The following is a 15,621-nucleotide window of genomic DNA, read 5'->3' as shown; positions in this document are numbered from 1 at the left end:
TCAAACCCCAATCACATGATGCGCAAATCCAAACATAGGTAGCGCGTATAGAGCCCGTTTATAGCTCGGCCAGGTAATAGAATTCAAAAATATCAGTACGGACGTTACAGTCTACGCCGAAAGGCTCCATGCGAACTAAAAAAAAAGGCGATCTTTGAATAGGTGTCAAACTGGGATATGGCTCCCCATAAGCTATAAACATTAACCTTGTTTTTGTTATGGTCTAGTGGAATAATACCGCGGTTTATTCCAACAAATAGGCAATTTTCAACATTTGAACAGTTCTTCCTTGTATCTCGCAGTTGCACTAATGCAGAGAGCCTGGCGCTTTCCGGGAATCTGAGATCAGGGTGATGTATAGACGCACTCGAAACCAACTTCACCTCTCTTTCCTCCATTTCCCTTCTACTGTCATCTGGAAGGGTTGGGTGTATTCGTTTGAAACTTTACTATATTACCATATCATCTCTTAACAAGGGTTGCAGTATTACCAGACCATATGAAAATATCCGGTATCATTTTAGGTGCCTCTCACTCTTAGGTGCAATGTTCACATTTTCCTTACTACAACATATATCTGTGCTTACACCGACACTCTTTCGCCTTCGGTAATTACCATTGCTGAAAGGAAAGAAGGACGATTAGACATCAAACGGGATGATTGAGTATGGAGGCATTTCGTCTAGCCATACATATAAAATAGTATATAAAAGCCTTTAAACCCCTTAGGATAACTCGCTGATTATGTGTGAGGCCAAACCAATCAGTCCGAGCCTGACAAAGATTTTCTCCGTTAATACCCTTACTCCTCCCTGCAGAAGAAAACATCGAAATGTGCAGTTACAGCATCCGGGTTGATAATTGCGGCCATTACCATAAGAAGCTGAAACAACCTTGCAAACCTGCCAAGGCCAAGAAAGAGCCTTGCATCCCTGGGACTGGCGAAGATGCCTCAACTAGCGGGACACCTTCCTGTGGAATCAGCGGTTGTGATAAGAAGCCAGCTTTAAAACGAGAGGGACCCGGTGAGACCCTTTTCGCTTGTTTGAAACTTTCTATTTACTGATGAGCTGACAATGCACTTAGGGGCTAGAACTGATGGTGGATTTGACGAGGATGATATTGACTGGAATGATTATTGAAGACAATTGTGAGCCCTATGTTGATACCTTGACTGGAATCCTCATGCTAACTTATTGACCGGACTCCAAGCGACAAATTGCGTCAGGTATAGCCAACCTGACTTGAGAGTTATCTGCCATGAGATCGTTTGCAATATTCTTCAGCGTACAAACAAAAGGACTGTCCCTGGCATTTGAGACAAGAAGTGAAAGGAGTTTTCCGAAAGCCCATGTGTCATTCAACTGACGGATGTGGAACGTAAGGTCAAGAGGAGATATTTCGCTCCGGATTTCCGGAGCCAGCCATTGATGCGTTATACCTCCAATACCACTCACATCAATCATAATCGCGTTACCGTCCCCATCAATGACGACATTGGAAGGCTTTAGGTCCATATGAGTCTTCTTTGCCATATGGAAACGATGTAAAGCCGTGCCAATCTGTATAGGCCACCGCTCCCAAGGGAGGTCCTTCATACGTTGCTCATCAAGTATGTGCTGCAGTGAGCCGCCGCCGTAATATTCTAGCAAGACCCCACTAATGATCCATCGCTGCCCATCTTTCATAGAGGTCGTGTATGGATCCGTAGACACTGCAAGTCCAGCAGCCTGCACGATTCCTGGTACGCCTTTGAATTCCTCAAGATTTTCCAGTTCCTTTTCCATGACTTCTGTGTCACGAGGCTGATATAAAGGGCGATTGACAACCTTAAGAATATAAGAAATCCCGAGGGCCTTGTCAATAACCCGGAAAACACCGTCTGTAACCTCTTCTTCGAATACCAGTTGTGAAGTTTTGATGGGAGGGATGGATGGAAATCGAGATATTGACGGATAGACAACTCTCTGTGGGTCTTCTCGAATCGTGAGCCTCAGTCGACTGATGAAGGTTGATATTTTTGTATCTTCGAATCCATACTTCAAAGTAAGCGTTTTTGATATGGGTGGGGCTGTCTCTTCCAGCAGCACTTCGGTCACAGTATCCTTCAGCAAGGGAAGCGACCGATAGTCGATTAGTTGGATAAATTCTTGGTATCCCTCGCGTCGCTCACGTTTTCTTCTGATTTTGGTCGGCGAAGCTTTGTTGAAGTTGTAAGGAAATTCACCCGTAAACGTCACTTTTATCCACCAGCATTGATCTGAGAGATGGTATATGAATGTCTGCGAGCGAATGTCGGGTTCCGGTTTTCCCTGCGCAAGGAAATCCGTATCTTCATGGTACGATTTCAGCTCAAACGAAGGGGAAAGGCAGTGAGCAGATGAAATTGCAGTGTCTGTCATGATAGGCGGTTTAGGATAATGTCAAGGTACAACAACATCGGTAATTGCGAGAGGTAGGCTGCAACGGGAAAGGGACGACAGTATATTACCCATGGCGGTATATTGTCACGTGACCTCGTTTGCTCCTGCCATACTCTGTCATCTGTAGATAGTTCCTTCCTTCTCCACGCATCTACAGACTTTTCAGAGGACCCTAATTTCCACTGTAGTCTCTCTCTATCAGGTTATGAGCGCCTGTCTCCGAAGCCTCTGTCTCACAACAACCTTGGAAGCTTCGAATCCCCTTCTCGGCGTTAGCGTCACGCCAAGCCTGTCGAGATCCGCGGATCTCGACATCCCAGCCCCACCATCCCCTTTCTAATGCAACCAATCAGAGCTCACTATTCATCTCCTACATCTAGATCCCATCAACAGCATCTATTTGCATCGTCTCGACATCGTTTTCCGACCGTCGAAGGGACGTTCGACAAGACCGTCCATTTTTCGGACCGTTCTCACGCCGACCGCCATCACACCGTTCGTTCTCGATCCAGATCCACCCCTTCGACCGTTCGATTTCTTTTCGGCCGTCACCTTCACTATCTCGACGTTCGATTTCGCAGATCGGCCTCCATGAATATCAGAAAGCCTAATTCTTATTTACATACGAAAATGGGGGTCAAAATCTGCATTTCGAATGCTTTCGTTGCTATCTGGCTTTTCCATTTTGAGGAGGATCTGTTTAGAAATAAGGCCGCCGCTCATCGTGTTGGGGTTGGTAATGCTCCCTACTGACGGTACATTCCTTTCAGAAAAGAGATTCGAGCCCTGCTGATTATCCAATAGGTATGCTGAGGAGTAACGACGTCCCCAAGATGGAAACAATCTATCACCAGCTCTTGAAACGGGTGGACCTAGTGTACGATCTGATTGTGAAGATGAAATGGCCCCAGACTGTGCGTGAACTAGCGATGCGGAGAGCGATGCAAAAACAAAGCAAAAAAAACAAAAACATACAACAGCATAAGTATGACCGTGGTCACCTAGCGCCCACGGTTCAGGCATGGGCGGCTCGCCGCTCTATTCAGGGCACTTAGGGCGGATATTCACCTACCTGAATATTCTTCACCCGAATATTCAGCCCGTATAGCAAAATGTACATTCCCCACTTCTGACCGGAAATGCTATAAGTAACCTTTCTTTTCCCCTCCGTTTTCACCTCTCAAGCCTCACTTTATCACGAGCAAGATACGTACCAAGCGTGACCCAATGTTAAAGTATATGGCCAATGTTGTGGATTTCGGGGAACATAGTAACAATGAAATCCAACGGACAGTGCTACCACGAACAGAATCTGGTTACAAAGAGACGTTACTTATTTTTGATAAGTAAGTCTTAGCAATAGGAGCAGAGAAGCAAATCGCTAAATTGTGCCTCTATCCCTAGATTTGTCGAATTACATCCACATTCTGTTATTCCGCCGGACATCTAAACATACAGGGCTTTTCTAGAGTGGGTTATAAAAGGAAAGGACGGTCGGATCGAAGAACGCCCTATAGTCGGGACGATAAAGGGATTTTTTAGGCAGTTCGTCACTAGTATAAAGAGAGAAAGAACTTTGACTTCCCACTAGCCACTAGGACTATAATCAAAGAGGTCTATACCAATATCCCCCTAAATAAATTAGGGCTAATACTAGTTAGATAGTATATTAACTAAGGGAGAACTAAGGACTAAGATCCCTCTCTTAACTAAGCAAATAGATAAAGATAGCGGTGTATCCCTAAATGATTTGGCTACCTTAATGACTTAATTATAGTGTCGCGACCACTATAAGTATCGTGGGAACCCTACTGACCGGGCTAGAGTTTAGCTAAGCGCCGCTATACTCCTATATTACTTTACCTCTTTACGCACTAGATGTGACGATCTAGAGGTTCGACCGCACAGTCACGTGATGATATTTGCTTTAGACATGTGACAGGATAGATCAAGGTTCAGAGTTGAGTCGATAGAGTTTTCTGCTGAATGTCTCCGACTCGAGACCTACGTATATAGAAAGGATCCTATAGCTAACGATCCTTTCCTCTTTCTCTTCCCTCTCTATACTTAGTATTTTAAACAAAAATGCACTCTTTTTATTAAAAGATCTAGTAGGTTATATAATACTAAGTATAGACTTCCGCAAAACCCCAATGGACCCGGACCCAACCCGGACCCAACCCCAATTGGGTTGGGTTTTGGGTCGAAGGGTCCGACCCCATGTTGGGTTGGGTCGGCCAGGTCTGACCCCAATGGGTTTTGGGGCCCCAAATAGGGTTACAAACAAGACAAACAGACCAAAATCTTTAGGTGCATAACTTATACATTTTTCAGCTGTAAGTTTAGGTATTTGATTTACTCTCACTTTCATAAATCCGGAAATAATTCAGCTAGTAGGGACAATAGATTATTATCATCAGACTTCATTTATATTAATACTACTAATGATACTCAAATAGATCATCTTCCCTACTTTTCCGCTTTCGTCCTAACGCCCTAATCTATGTTACAGTCTATAGAAGACTCGGTTTAGGCTCCTTATCCCGTTTAACAATATCTAGAACTAACTCGATCAGATCCTCATTATCAATCTTATGGTCTTCCTCTTCTATATCACTAATCGGAAGAAATTCAACTAAATCAAGCTTTCTATCTTTTTCCTCCTTTACAGCTTCTATTTCACTCTAAGAAAAGAATTCTTTCAAAATCTTAGCTTCCTATTCTTCTATATCAAACCTAGATATACAAAGAAATATCATCAAATCTTCCACTATTTCTAACTTTATTCTCCTATAACGATAATAATAGATATCCCGAGCTATATTAAATAATCGTTTAACTCCTACACTAGTTACTAGAAATGAGAGTATATCACGCGTAAAGGCAGCGATAGCCGGAAAACGAGATTAATACTCTTTCTAGAAAGTAAGTGGATTTATCGAAATAGTATCTATATTATTAGCAATTATAAAAAGAAATATAGGATTTATATTATATACCACTATCCAAATATTAACTTACCTCGTTATTAGCTAATATATCTAAGATATCTTCGTTTAGATTAGGTCTATCAAGCATAGATTCAAGTGTTAATAACGGCTTAATAAGAGCCTTAGGAGTTCTGGCTTAAGATAGATCCTTAAGTTAAGCTTAGTATAGAGTAAGTGTTTTATAGAACGATATTCGGTAAACACCTCGCTAATAATCATCCTAGTCACTAGTACGAAAGAATTTAAACTTATTTATAGGTATAAGTATAGTACTAATAGTATAGATATATCCTCGGATACTATTAGTTTAAGAGTAATACTTATCAAGTTTAACCCGCCCGGCCTTAAGTGCATTAAACATCTATTTCTTCCAAATAACTCGCTTTCTTTAGAGCTACCTTATTAACTTTTTAAGATAAGCGAAGAGTTTATTATAAATCTTAAACACAAAATAGGCTATAATATCGCGAGTCTTTAATAATTGGGTTATATAATTAAAGAAAGGCTTAGTGATATAAAGAAGGTAGTCAATTTAACGCTATTCTTGATCACTAAGAAGTATCTCCTCGGTCTTATACTCTATATAAAATAGAGTAAAGATAGAACGTAATCGCTTCGCCCTACGAAGTATTAGATATATTAAATTCTATCGGGTCTTTATATCCTAGAGTGGAATAATCTTAATATCTATTATTTGAAGGTTATAAAATACTTCTTATCGTTAAGGGCTTCTATTAATATAGATAGCGAGAAAACGAATCTTATTTAAGGTAGAGGAAATTTAGTATAACTATTATTTCGCGTTTTAATAAGTAAGCTTTAACTTATTCTTAGTCTATCTTCTTTTAGTTAAATCATTCTTTAGGTCTACTTTGAGTTAAGAGAGAAGCTAATTCAGACTAAGCTAAATAACGTGAGCAAGATATAGGATTCGGGTAATAATAGTATCCTTAGGTAATACTTACTAGAGTGAAGTTGCTAAAGTCTTATTATTTGATATATTATCTATTATCAATCCGAATACTCGATCGGTAATATTATAATCTAAAAGGGTTTCGAGTAAAGTATTATTTAGGTTCGAGCTAGTATATAAGCTAGATATCGGTTTAAACCTAAGAAGCACTTCTCGGTATACCTAATCGGTATTAATAAAATAACTAGTGATAGCTATAAATACCTATAAGAATAGAGATATCTAATAATTAAGTGTAATAGATATCTTTACGTTATTAGGGAGCGTATAGAGGATACGCTAATATCGGTCTTTAACAATTATACTAAGACGGCGACGTATTATATCGGCGGAGGGGAATAGTAGAATAGTTAGAGTAGAACGAGCTTTATAGAATAGACATTTAAATAAGGTATACTCAATAAGATTAAAAGGGAGTCGATTTAAGGTAAGAAATTATAAGATATTCTCTTCCTATTCTTTAGATAAAAAAGGTGTATTCGATAAGTTTAGTAACTAGAGTATAAGAGATAATAGATAAGTATTAAGTATAATAATAGATAGGTATTAAGCTAGACCTTAGGTTATAGAAAAGTCGTGATCTTAGAGCTTTTATTCTCCGAACGTAAATATACTACTATTTTAAGATGTTTTTATATTATCGATATACCCTAGTAATATATTTTCTCTCCACTAGTGCTAGGGGTATAGGGATACTCTAGGACCTTACTACAACGTTTACATATAACCTTTAGTGACCTATTAGTAATATATGCAACTTAATGATAGTTATCCTAGATTGCTATATAACGTTATAAGTCCTATTTAATCTTACTCTTTACACCATACTCTATCTTAAGCCACTAGTTAACCTATTCTAAGTGTACTATAGTATTATAAAGAACAAATGATTTCTAGCGATTAGGGCCAACACGAATTAAGGACAGTAGAGGTAGAAGAGGCGCAATCGGTCGGAGAAAATTAGGTTCCTATAGATCTTAAGTAAGCTAACTAGCGGAGGAATTTAGGATCTAGGAATCATCATTCTCTCTATAGAATAATAATATAAAATCTAAAAATTGACTCTATGATATAGTAACGCAATAGTCTTTAGATATAATAATATAAGGAGAAGGATTGAAAATATCCTATCTATTAGAAACCTAGAGTTGATTTTAGGAGTATGATCAATCGAATAGACTAGATCAATTATTATTTTCTATTAGCCTAGTAAGCTTATAATATATAGGTCTAACCTAGAAACCCTAATAAAAACCTAATAAAAACCCCAAAAACCTAGTGAAAACCTAATAAAAACCCTAATAACCTAGTGAAAACCCAGTGAAAACCCAATTCCCACCCTAGTCTTATATAGATCCCTCAAAACATTTCACCTAGAGGCCTACCCCTAAGCCAACTTAGACAATTGAAATTAAAGAACTTCAGAATGAGACTATATTATATAGGCTTTTGATAACGTAGTAAAAAATATCAATGAATCTTAATATATTATTATAAAGATTGAATTTTAGTGATTAATTTGATATCAAAAACAAAATAAAAATATAAATTAAAGTATGAAAATCTTATAGACTATAGTTGGTAAAGAATCTAGGAGTGGATAGCTATATTCAAATATATATCTTTAAGCTGTCAGTGAGTGAATCTATATATTCATAAAAATACAATGTTTTATCACATAAATTGTAAAAGATGATCAGTATACAAATAGCTAAAGAAGCATATCTTTACATTACTTTTCTTATTTAGATAAAAATCGCTATATTCAAGGATGCCTATGGATGAAAAGATTCGGATTCTTAGTATAGACTGGAATATGAAAAAAAAACTGTAATCTAAATGGATCACTAAGCAGGATTATGACTGATTTTATGCTGAAATGGGGTCGAAATGGGTTATTGTTGGGTTTTTTGGGGCCCCAGTATTGGGTCCGGGTTGGGTCCGGGTTATGAGGGTTCCACCCAACCCAACATGGGGTGGGGTTTTGGGTCGAGACCTTCGACCCAAATGGGGTTTTGCGGAAGTCTAACTAAGTACCCTCTCAATTTTCTTTATAATAGTACGGCTATATAAACTATCAATTTAATTAGTTTCGGCCCTATTATATCTCTACTTTCGTTCCTTAGCACTCACTATATAGCTAAGACCTTAACCTATATTAAACCCGAACCCGTACTAAACCGAGAACCCCCGACTAATTAAGATAGTCGGTCCGAGACGAAACCTACCTATAAACCGGGATAGGTAGCCTATCGCCGTGCCTAGTGAAGAGACTAAGTAAGAAACTATCGCTACTTATAACCCGTATACCCCGACCCCCGATCTATAGAGACTAGTTAATACTAGTAAATATAATAAAGAAGAACCGATTAGCGTATAGCTACGCTAGATATTAAGAAGTGAAAGATTTATTAAACTTACTTATAATCACTCTAGACTATAAAATCTAGTCTAGGAATTCGAAGATGCATTGTGCAAGGATCTCATGCAAGACGTTAATTCGTCGAACCGGCTACGCAAGTCCTATAAAGCTGCAAAGGTGGTGTTCCGCCGAGGGAGAATAGAAAAACATGGATCAAGATTGCAGAACGTCATCCACTTATTAATGCTATCTCAGCAATGTTATACAAGGTATCTCTTCACTCAAGATATGAACCATGGATCGGGGGCTAATATATGCAGAGCACTCATTCAAGTCCAACCAGATTTAATTGCGGAGAGAATAAGAGAGCGTGATGTTATTTCCTCAACGACAGAAACTATAAAGGCTCATTCCGAATCGCACAGTTGGTCTTCTTTATTACTTGCTTATATTAGATTGAGCTAATATTTTTGGCAGATTGTTGTTTAGACACAACGGGAATGCCAGCCGGAACGTCGAAAAGAATGACAAAGAGCGATGCTCGAAAAAGCAGTTCTGTTTGGCGTCTGAGTTTACCATACTGGATATCGTCTCAGGTTTTGGAGATATGTGGCATACAAGCTTCAGGCGGATGGGACTTTACGTTCCGAACTTACACTGAAATTCCTTGGAATGCTGGTGTTGACAGATTAGTCAGGGAAGGGAAGATAGAAATTCTTCGGAATCTTTTTGCCTCAGGGCAACTTTCAGCTCTTCACCGAAATGGAAACCACACTCTGCTCCATGTACGTTTCCAATCACTCAAAAATCCCGTCCCCCATATGCTTAACGAGCAATAGGATGCGGTCTGCCGAGACAGGAATGAAAAGGTTGTGGAATTTCTTCTTAATGAAGGGGCAGATCCATTTATCGAAGATTATCCACGCCGATTGACACCCCTTCGTCTTGCTCTATGGATTGGAAAGCTCGCACCATCGAATGAGGACTATCCGCTTTTACCATATCTACGTGTTTTACTCAAAAATTCAAAAGACCTCGTCTATGGGAGTCCCCAAGATGTGGTCAACGGGGTACTATCTGAGTTTTACGGATCGGATGAGGAATTCAGATTTTTGCAACAACACTGCTGTCCCTGGTTCCACAAAATGCCGCAGTCGACCCGTGTGGAGGTGGCTGCTCGAATTTCATTCGACGCTTCACGTGCTTGCCATATTCCTACTTTGATTTGTGCTATTCTTGGTACAGACCCTTTGAAAGCCAACGAACTTCAAACGAAATGTTATTTGTCTATGACTTCGAGAGAAACGACGCTCGCTCATTGTGTCGCAAAACAACTAGGCAGAGATCTAACTGCCTTGAGTATGTGTCATCGAAGACAGCATCTTGTCCTTCCATATGAGTACCAGACATTCGTGAGATACTTGTCAGATGATCACCAAACAACCCGACAAACCTTTCGCGACTCATGGAGCAACCTATTCTTCGATATCTTGCGCGCTGGTATAGATATCCACCTAGTTGTTGACCACAAAACTCTATTTCTCGCATTTATAGAGGGAATTCTTGCGTGGCAAGTATCATTTTCCAAGTCTATTCAATGTCCGCGCGTTGATATGGGAGTCTTGAATTCAGTTGTTAGAGCCTGGCTAAAGGATCTTAAAGCTGCTGGAGTGAAATTGGATAAATTTGGTACAAACGAGTGGTGCACTTGGGGCAGGGGGGATGTTCAAAGGGATTTTGTTGGCGATGTATTGCGTGTGACTGGAATGAGCTATGGCACATCCCCTGATGACTGGTACATATGGCTGTCGGAGGCATCTGATACTTTCGCGGCGGAGTTCTGGACCCTGATTGCCCAGCCAATTGTGACAACACCAGGTGAATGGCCAGAGGAATAGCTTTCAATTCATCCCATAGGAAGACGGCCATCTCATCTAAGCAGAGGGCAGGTTTTTCGACTAAGTGTTCGCACAGTGCTTCTAGCATCGATGGCGTTATGGTTCGTCGCCGGCCGATTCCATTTGGGGGCGCGTGGACGTTTCCAAACTGCCGCAAGTTTCTGCGAATATTTTTGATCGTACGCTCGCTGCATTCAGCTTCTTCAGCCATTTGAGACGTGGTTAGATACTGGCTCTGTATCATATCACGAATAAACTGTAGCTTTGAAGGGGCTAGTCTCGGTGCCATGTTGCGCGAACCACCCCGGCCTACACTCCACACAATGAGTGAATGAATGCCTACGACCAGGTAGGCAGACACCGGGGAGGGGTATGAGGTTACACGGGTTTCACGTGTTTCTCGTAAGATACAGTATTTTATGTTATGGAAAAACGGACATCTACATATATATACAGTATTCTTGGAAAAGAAAGATCTAGGGCTAAGCCAAGTACAGACTAGGGTGTTTCAAGCTAGGGTTCGGGAAACAATCTGAGAGTGAACGTAGGGGAATCTGTTTTCGAATATAGCAGTATTTGTTCAGCTGATCTCGGACGTATCAATCGATCTCAAAGGGATTATGAAATATAAATTGATTGTCTTCTAGTTGCCACGATTCTAATGTTGTGATTGTCGGTTCTTGATACAGTGAAGGAAGGGTAAGCATCCATTCGTCATCAGCGGGTAGCTCCGGCGCTGAGGTAAATCAGTCTGGCGGTTGTCCATACCAAGCAGGCCGTTTGATGGTACTCATGGGGAGAAGTTTAGAGTTTTTTTTTCGAGTCTAAAAACTTGATCGGCCTTCAGTTTTCTGTAATAGAACACAGGACATATGAATTCCTGATTTTCTCACAAAGGCGTTCACTCCACGTACATCAGTAGCCACCAAACCGAGACTCATGATGAGGGGAAGAAACAGTGAGGCGGTTTATGCATGCAAGTGCAGGGTAGTCTGCGATGTGTTGGCGAGTTTCTAGTCGTCAATAACGCGGGTCAAGGCAAGCAGATGCAGAATGTCCAAGCTATTACGTGTTATTCAGACCATGATCGCATCACTGGGGCTGCTGCAAAGTTTGGAGATTATATTGCGAGGCCTAAACAGGCGATTCTTGGCATGAGCCTGTGAGACTGAGAAAATTACCCTAAGGGGAGATTCTTGGCATTTGATGCCATATACTGGCTTGATCACCTGCAATATGAGTCAAAGCGGGGTTACTTGTTTAAATGCAGTGGTCGCCGACTGCGCCCACCTGTCGTCGCATTATCCTCTGATACTGACGTTAGAATAACCATCACTCGCTATCGACTCTATAAGAATACTCAAATGGCTCAGAACAAGTTTCAAGTCTCGCGATATGAGATGGGGGAATTCAAGGAGAATAAGTGGTACTGCGGGTGCGGCGACCCAGCCAGCCATCTCACCTCAAACACGGACCAGACCAGGGGCGATAACTGTAAGTTAGGATTTGTATCCATGAGAACGATCTTTAATCACGAGTATAGTTCTGCGATGTCACAATACAGCAGGTTGTCGGTTTTTCCTTTGGGAAAAGGATGAACCCATAGCAAGGGCATCGAAGTCCTCACCCCGAACCCCTCAACAAAGTCGAAGCCGAACCCTAGGTTTCCTTACTCCGGTGTCCGGGCATGATACTCAGGGAAGACGTCAAACCTTGAATTTTGAATCGTCACTTATCTCCCCAACACCAAAACGATTTCTTGACCACATGGAAGTGCCGGATCAGCCACTTTTAGCTGAAATTCTCGGACTTTTGAAATCAGCGAATATTGAGATGAAAGCTTCCACAGATTCGCAACTACGACATTTAGTCAACCTGGGAGTGGCAGTATATGAAACCAAAATACGCACGTGCGAGGCCACCATCAATGAACTCCGAAGCAAGTTGGTAGAAATGGAGAGCTGAAGGATAACATTCATTGTGAAGGTGGTTGCGATGAAGAAATGAGAATTTACAATACAAAATGTTTTTTGCTGAGTCTGGCGAGGCCTCTTTTCCATAAAATAGAACTGTTCGCGTAGAAAAGGTTGCTAAGGATCGCCCATTCAGTAATCTAACAAGGGTATCGTATCCTAATCTCAGCGTGATATATGTATGGTGTTGTATTCTTGAAGGATACAGGAAGATCAATACTCTGCTGCCTGTCCTCGAAACAAAATTGCAGAAGCTCTACGAATTCCCTAGTGGGTCTTTGGATAGTTTGAAGTGTTCGAGAGATTGAATCAGCCGGTGTATCGACAAAACACGCAGTGAGGTCCAGTCTGTATTGTAAGCGAAATGGCTTATTTCAGCGTGGCACATGAACACATTCGCATAGCTATGTCGATGATCAATGGCCGAGTTTTCAGCCAATTCCGCTCGTGGGGCCCGGTCAAGCTTCTCCAACAGGGGTACTGTCCGTGAAAGAGCCCTCTAAAGCTCTATGAATCGAGAACTGCTTTTTCCCTTTCCCAACCAGAATATGAATGACACCAGATTGCAAGATCCTTCGCAATAGTCAGAGATAAGAAATTATGTTGGTACATGTAATATGAGAGGCTTGCCTATGATTCCCGAGCCGCATTTTCACGGCGGGATCGAATAATCTTTGATGCTGGGAGACCGTTGGGTTGCACAGCTTGGGCGAGAAGATTGTTCACCCAAAGGTAGGAAAAGCAGAGAAACGAATTTCCACAGTGTTATATAGGAGAGGGGGGTCCCTTGCTCTGCGGTCATTTACGGTTCAGGGCCCTCAGTGTGTCTATTTGAACTCAATGAGCCAATGTGGCCTTTATGGTGACCCTTCAGACTAGCTCACTGTTGGGTCACTGTCTAGCTTCCCAGGAGCGCTGCTATACTGACATCCAATTAAAGCCACTGCAGAGACCCGCTGCTACAGCAAGCTGATGATCCAATGAAATCAATCCTCACTGAACAGCGGCCGGCTTAACCGCCGGCCGCAACCCAAGGTCACCTGTAGACCATCTCAGGACTGGTCTGGGCCTAGAATGATTGGACTAGAAGAGAAGTCGCACGAAGAACCACTTCATATGACGTGTGGCCTTCTGTGTCGTCTGTGCTCTTCAGCAGGCCCTACTGTGAGTGATTCCCTCTCAAGAGGATTCTCCCATGAGCCAAGCCCTCTCGGAAGAATTCTCTTACGTTCTGCCTTCCAAGTGACCCTCACTCTTGAAAAGAGCTGGCTGAAAGTAGTCTGTTGTCAACGTCCTTTCATGTTACCACTTCCAGGATACTCTATATAGCTCTATTATAGACACAAAAGCAGCATCTCATCCCAGTACCACTCCTATTAGTTTTCTCTCAGGGTGCCATACGTCTTATCTGTAGTACGCTCTTATTTCAAGCCACATAGGACTATGCATGTTCTCATGAGTGCCTAGGATCCCTTCCATCCTCTACTCATAGATAGATAAGAGGTTTCTAAGTAACCATCGATTATCGACCTAGCTAGGATAGACTTGCCGCAGCCTAGGTTAGCGGATACCTAGTGAAGGTTATTACAGTTGCTCTCCCACTAACGGATATACTTAGAGCTCCGGAGAGCCTATTGATAGGTTCCCTTAGCTCGTTTTAGGTTGATATTCTTTTGCTCCGCGTAATTGACCACCTTGAACACTTGGTAACAACGGTGCTGCTGATCCATTAAGGCTCTTACTTTCTCTTCACTAAAGTAACGTTCGTGTTGACTATATACTTGATCTTAGCGATATTGGATACCTTTTAGCTCCTCTAAGTAGTGCCTAGGTCAAACTTTACTCACGTAATAATGATAAGACTACGCTAGACTAACTAGATATAATAACGCTTATCCTCTCCTCGGCTTCAATTCTGCTGAGAGGGATTCTCTGTAGAAGGTCTTTCGTATACGTAGCTACTAACGAAAGAGATACTAGTTCATGAGTATAACATCGTGTTCCACATATCACAATAGATAGAGTACCTCAAAATAAATTCTATTAATTCAATACTTGAAGAAGCATTCGAGAGGATCACAGCAATCGTATACAGAATAGCAGAGGCTCAAGATTGTCAGGTGCAGCTCTAGTGCTTGGACTTATATCCTTAAACTAGATCGGCAACATGGCGGACATATATTATCCTGCAAATGGGTAGCATTCGACGTATCCGGTGCAAGGCCTGTTCCTCTCCAAGCGAATATCCTCTCGAAGTATTAGGTTGGTTTGTCGTAACTGTTGAATATCATGGTCAAGCGCTTTTCGGAGCTTCTTAAAAGCACGATCCTAGTCTTTTATTAGCCATAGAAGAATAAGGCCTTGCGAGGAGCTCGTACGAGAGTAGAGGACTCCTCCGTTTCGGTTCTTTTGCGTTTGCGTGATGGTGCCGTGTCAGCCACATTACCAGTACTCTCGGAATCAGGGTAACTGTAATCGCGCCGAGGGCCCCTTTGAGGCCGTGAGGTACCTGGCTCGGGGTTTGGTAATCTCTCATCATCTGCTATGATAATTGCATCGGAATGACTAGCTATTGTGCCGCTAGTCACCACTAGGGGAGGAAAGCCGATATAACCTGCCGGATGGGGAGAAAAAGGAAAATCAGGGAACGTCGTCAGCTGGGGGAAGGGAGGCCCCTTATATTCCCGAGGACCAACAGTGACGGAGTCAACTCCGGAAGATGATTGGACAACTTTCTCTCGCGTTGAGTTACTATTCGTCGTCGGGGACCTTCTTCTGGTCTTGCTTTCTCCAGAGACTGTTCGCTGAAGTTTACGCACTTAATTGAAAAGGGTGACCAAGAGAAGTCCTCGTCGTAACGGGCCGACTTCGTGCATTCTTACCGGATCATTGTAGCAGCTTCTCAAGACATTCCTGTCAGGAGGACCACCATGCCAAACTATTCTGGGCCGGGAACGCGGAGCGTTGAAACTGGGCCAGGTGGCCCCTCAGAGCGAGCCTCC

At 41.9% G+C, this 15,621-nt stretch overlaps 3 protein-coding genes across 3 annotated transcripts; 1 reads left to right on the top strand and 2 right to left on the bottom strand.

Moving 5' to 3' along the window:
- Positions 1–832: 832 nt before the first annotated feature.
- Positions 833–1,142, top strand: N7525_002305 (uncharacterized protein; the record flags this gene model as incomplete). The annotated part of the gene is made up of 2 exons (XM_061212259.1): positions 833–1,025; positions 1,087–1,142. 2 exons carry the CDS (start codon positions 833–835, stop codon positions 1,140–1,142), a joined length of 249 nt encoding a protein of 82 aa, XP_061071485.1.
- A 51-nt stretch (positions 1,143–1,193) lies between these two features.
- On the bottom strand, positions 1,194–2,402 carry N7525_002304 (uncharacterized protein; the record flags this gene model as incomplete). Its single annotated transcript, XM_002556992.2, has 1 exon — positions 1,194–2,402. The coding sequence occupies one exon, from the start codon at positions 2,400–2,402 to the stop codon at positions 1,194–1,196; it is 1,209 nt and encodes a 402-aa protein (XP_002557038.2).
- Positions 2,403–4,936: 2,534 nt separating this feature from the next.
- Positions 4,937–5,774, bottom strand: N7525_002303 (uncharacterized protein; the record flags this gene model as incomplete). Its single annotated transcript, XM_061212258.1, has 3 exons — positions 4,937–5,107; positions 5,445–5,544; positions 5,734–5,774. The coding sequence occupies 3 exons, from the start codon at positions 5,772–5,774 to the stop codon at positions 4,937–4,939; spliced, it is 312 nt and encodes a 103-aa protein (XP_061071484.1).
- Positions 5,775–15,621: the final 9,847 nt, after the last annotated feature.

This window comes from Penicillium rubens, assembly GCF_028828025.1.
Source record: "Penicillium rubens strain IBT 27055 chromosome Unknown utg000001l_segment0_segment0, whole genome shotgun sequence".
NCBI lineage: Eukaryota > Fungi > Ascomycota > Eurotiomycetes > Eurotiales > Aspergillaceae > Penicillium > Penicillium rubens.
Note: the sequence above shows the minus strand (reverse complement) of the source record. Positions and strands in the feature narration are given on the sequence as shown.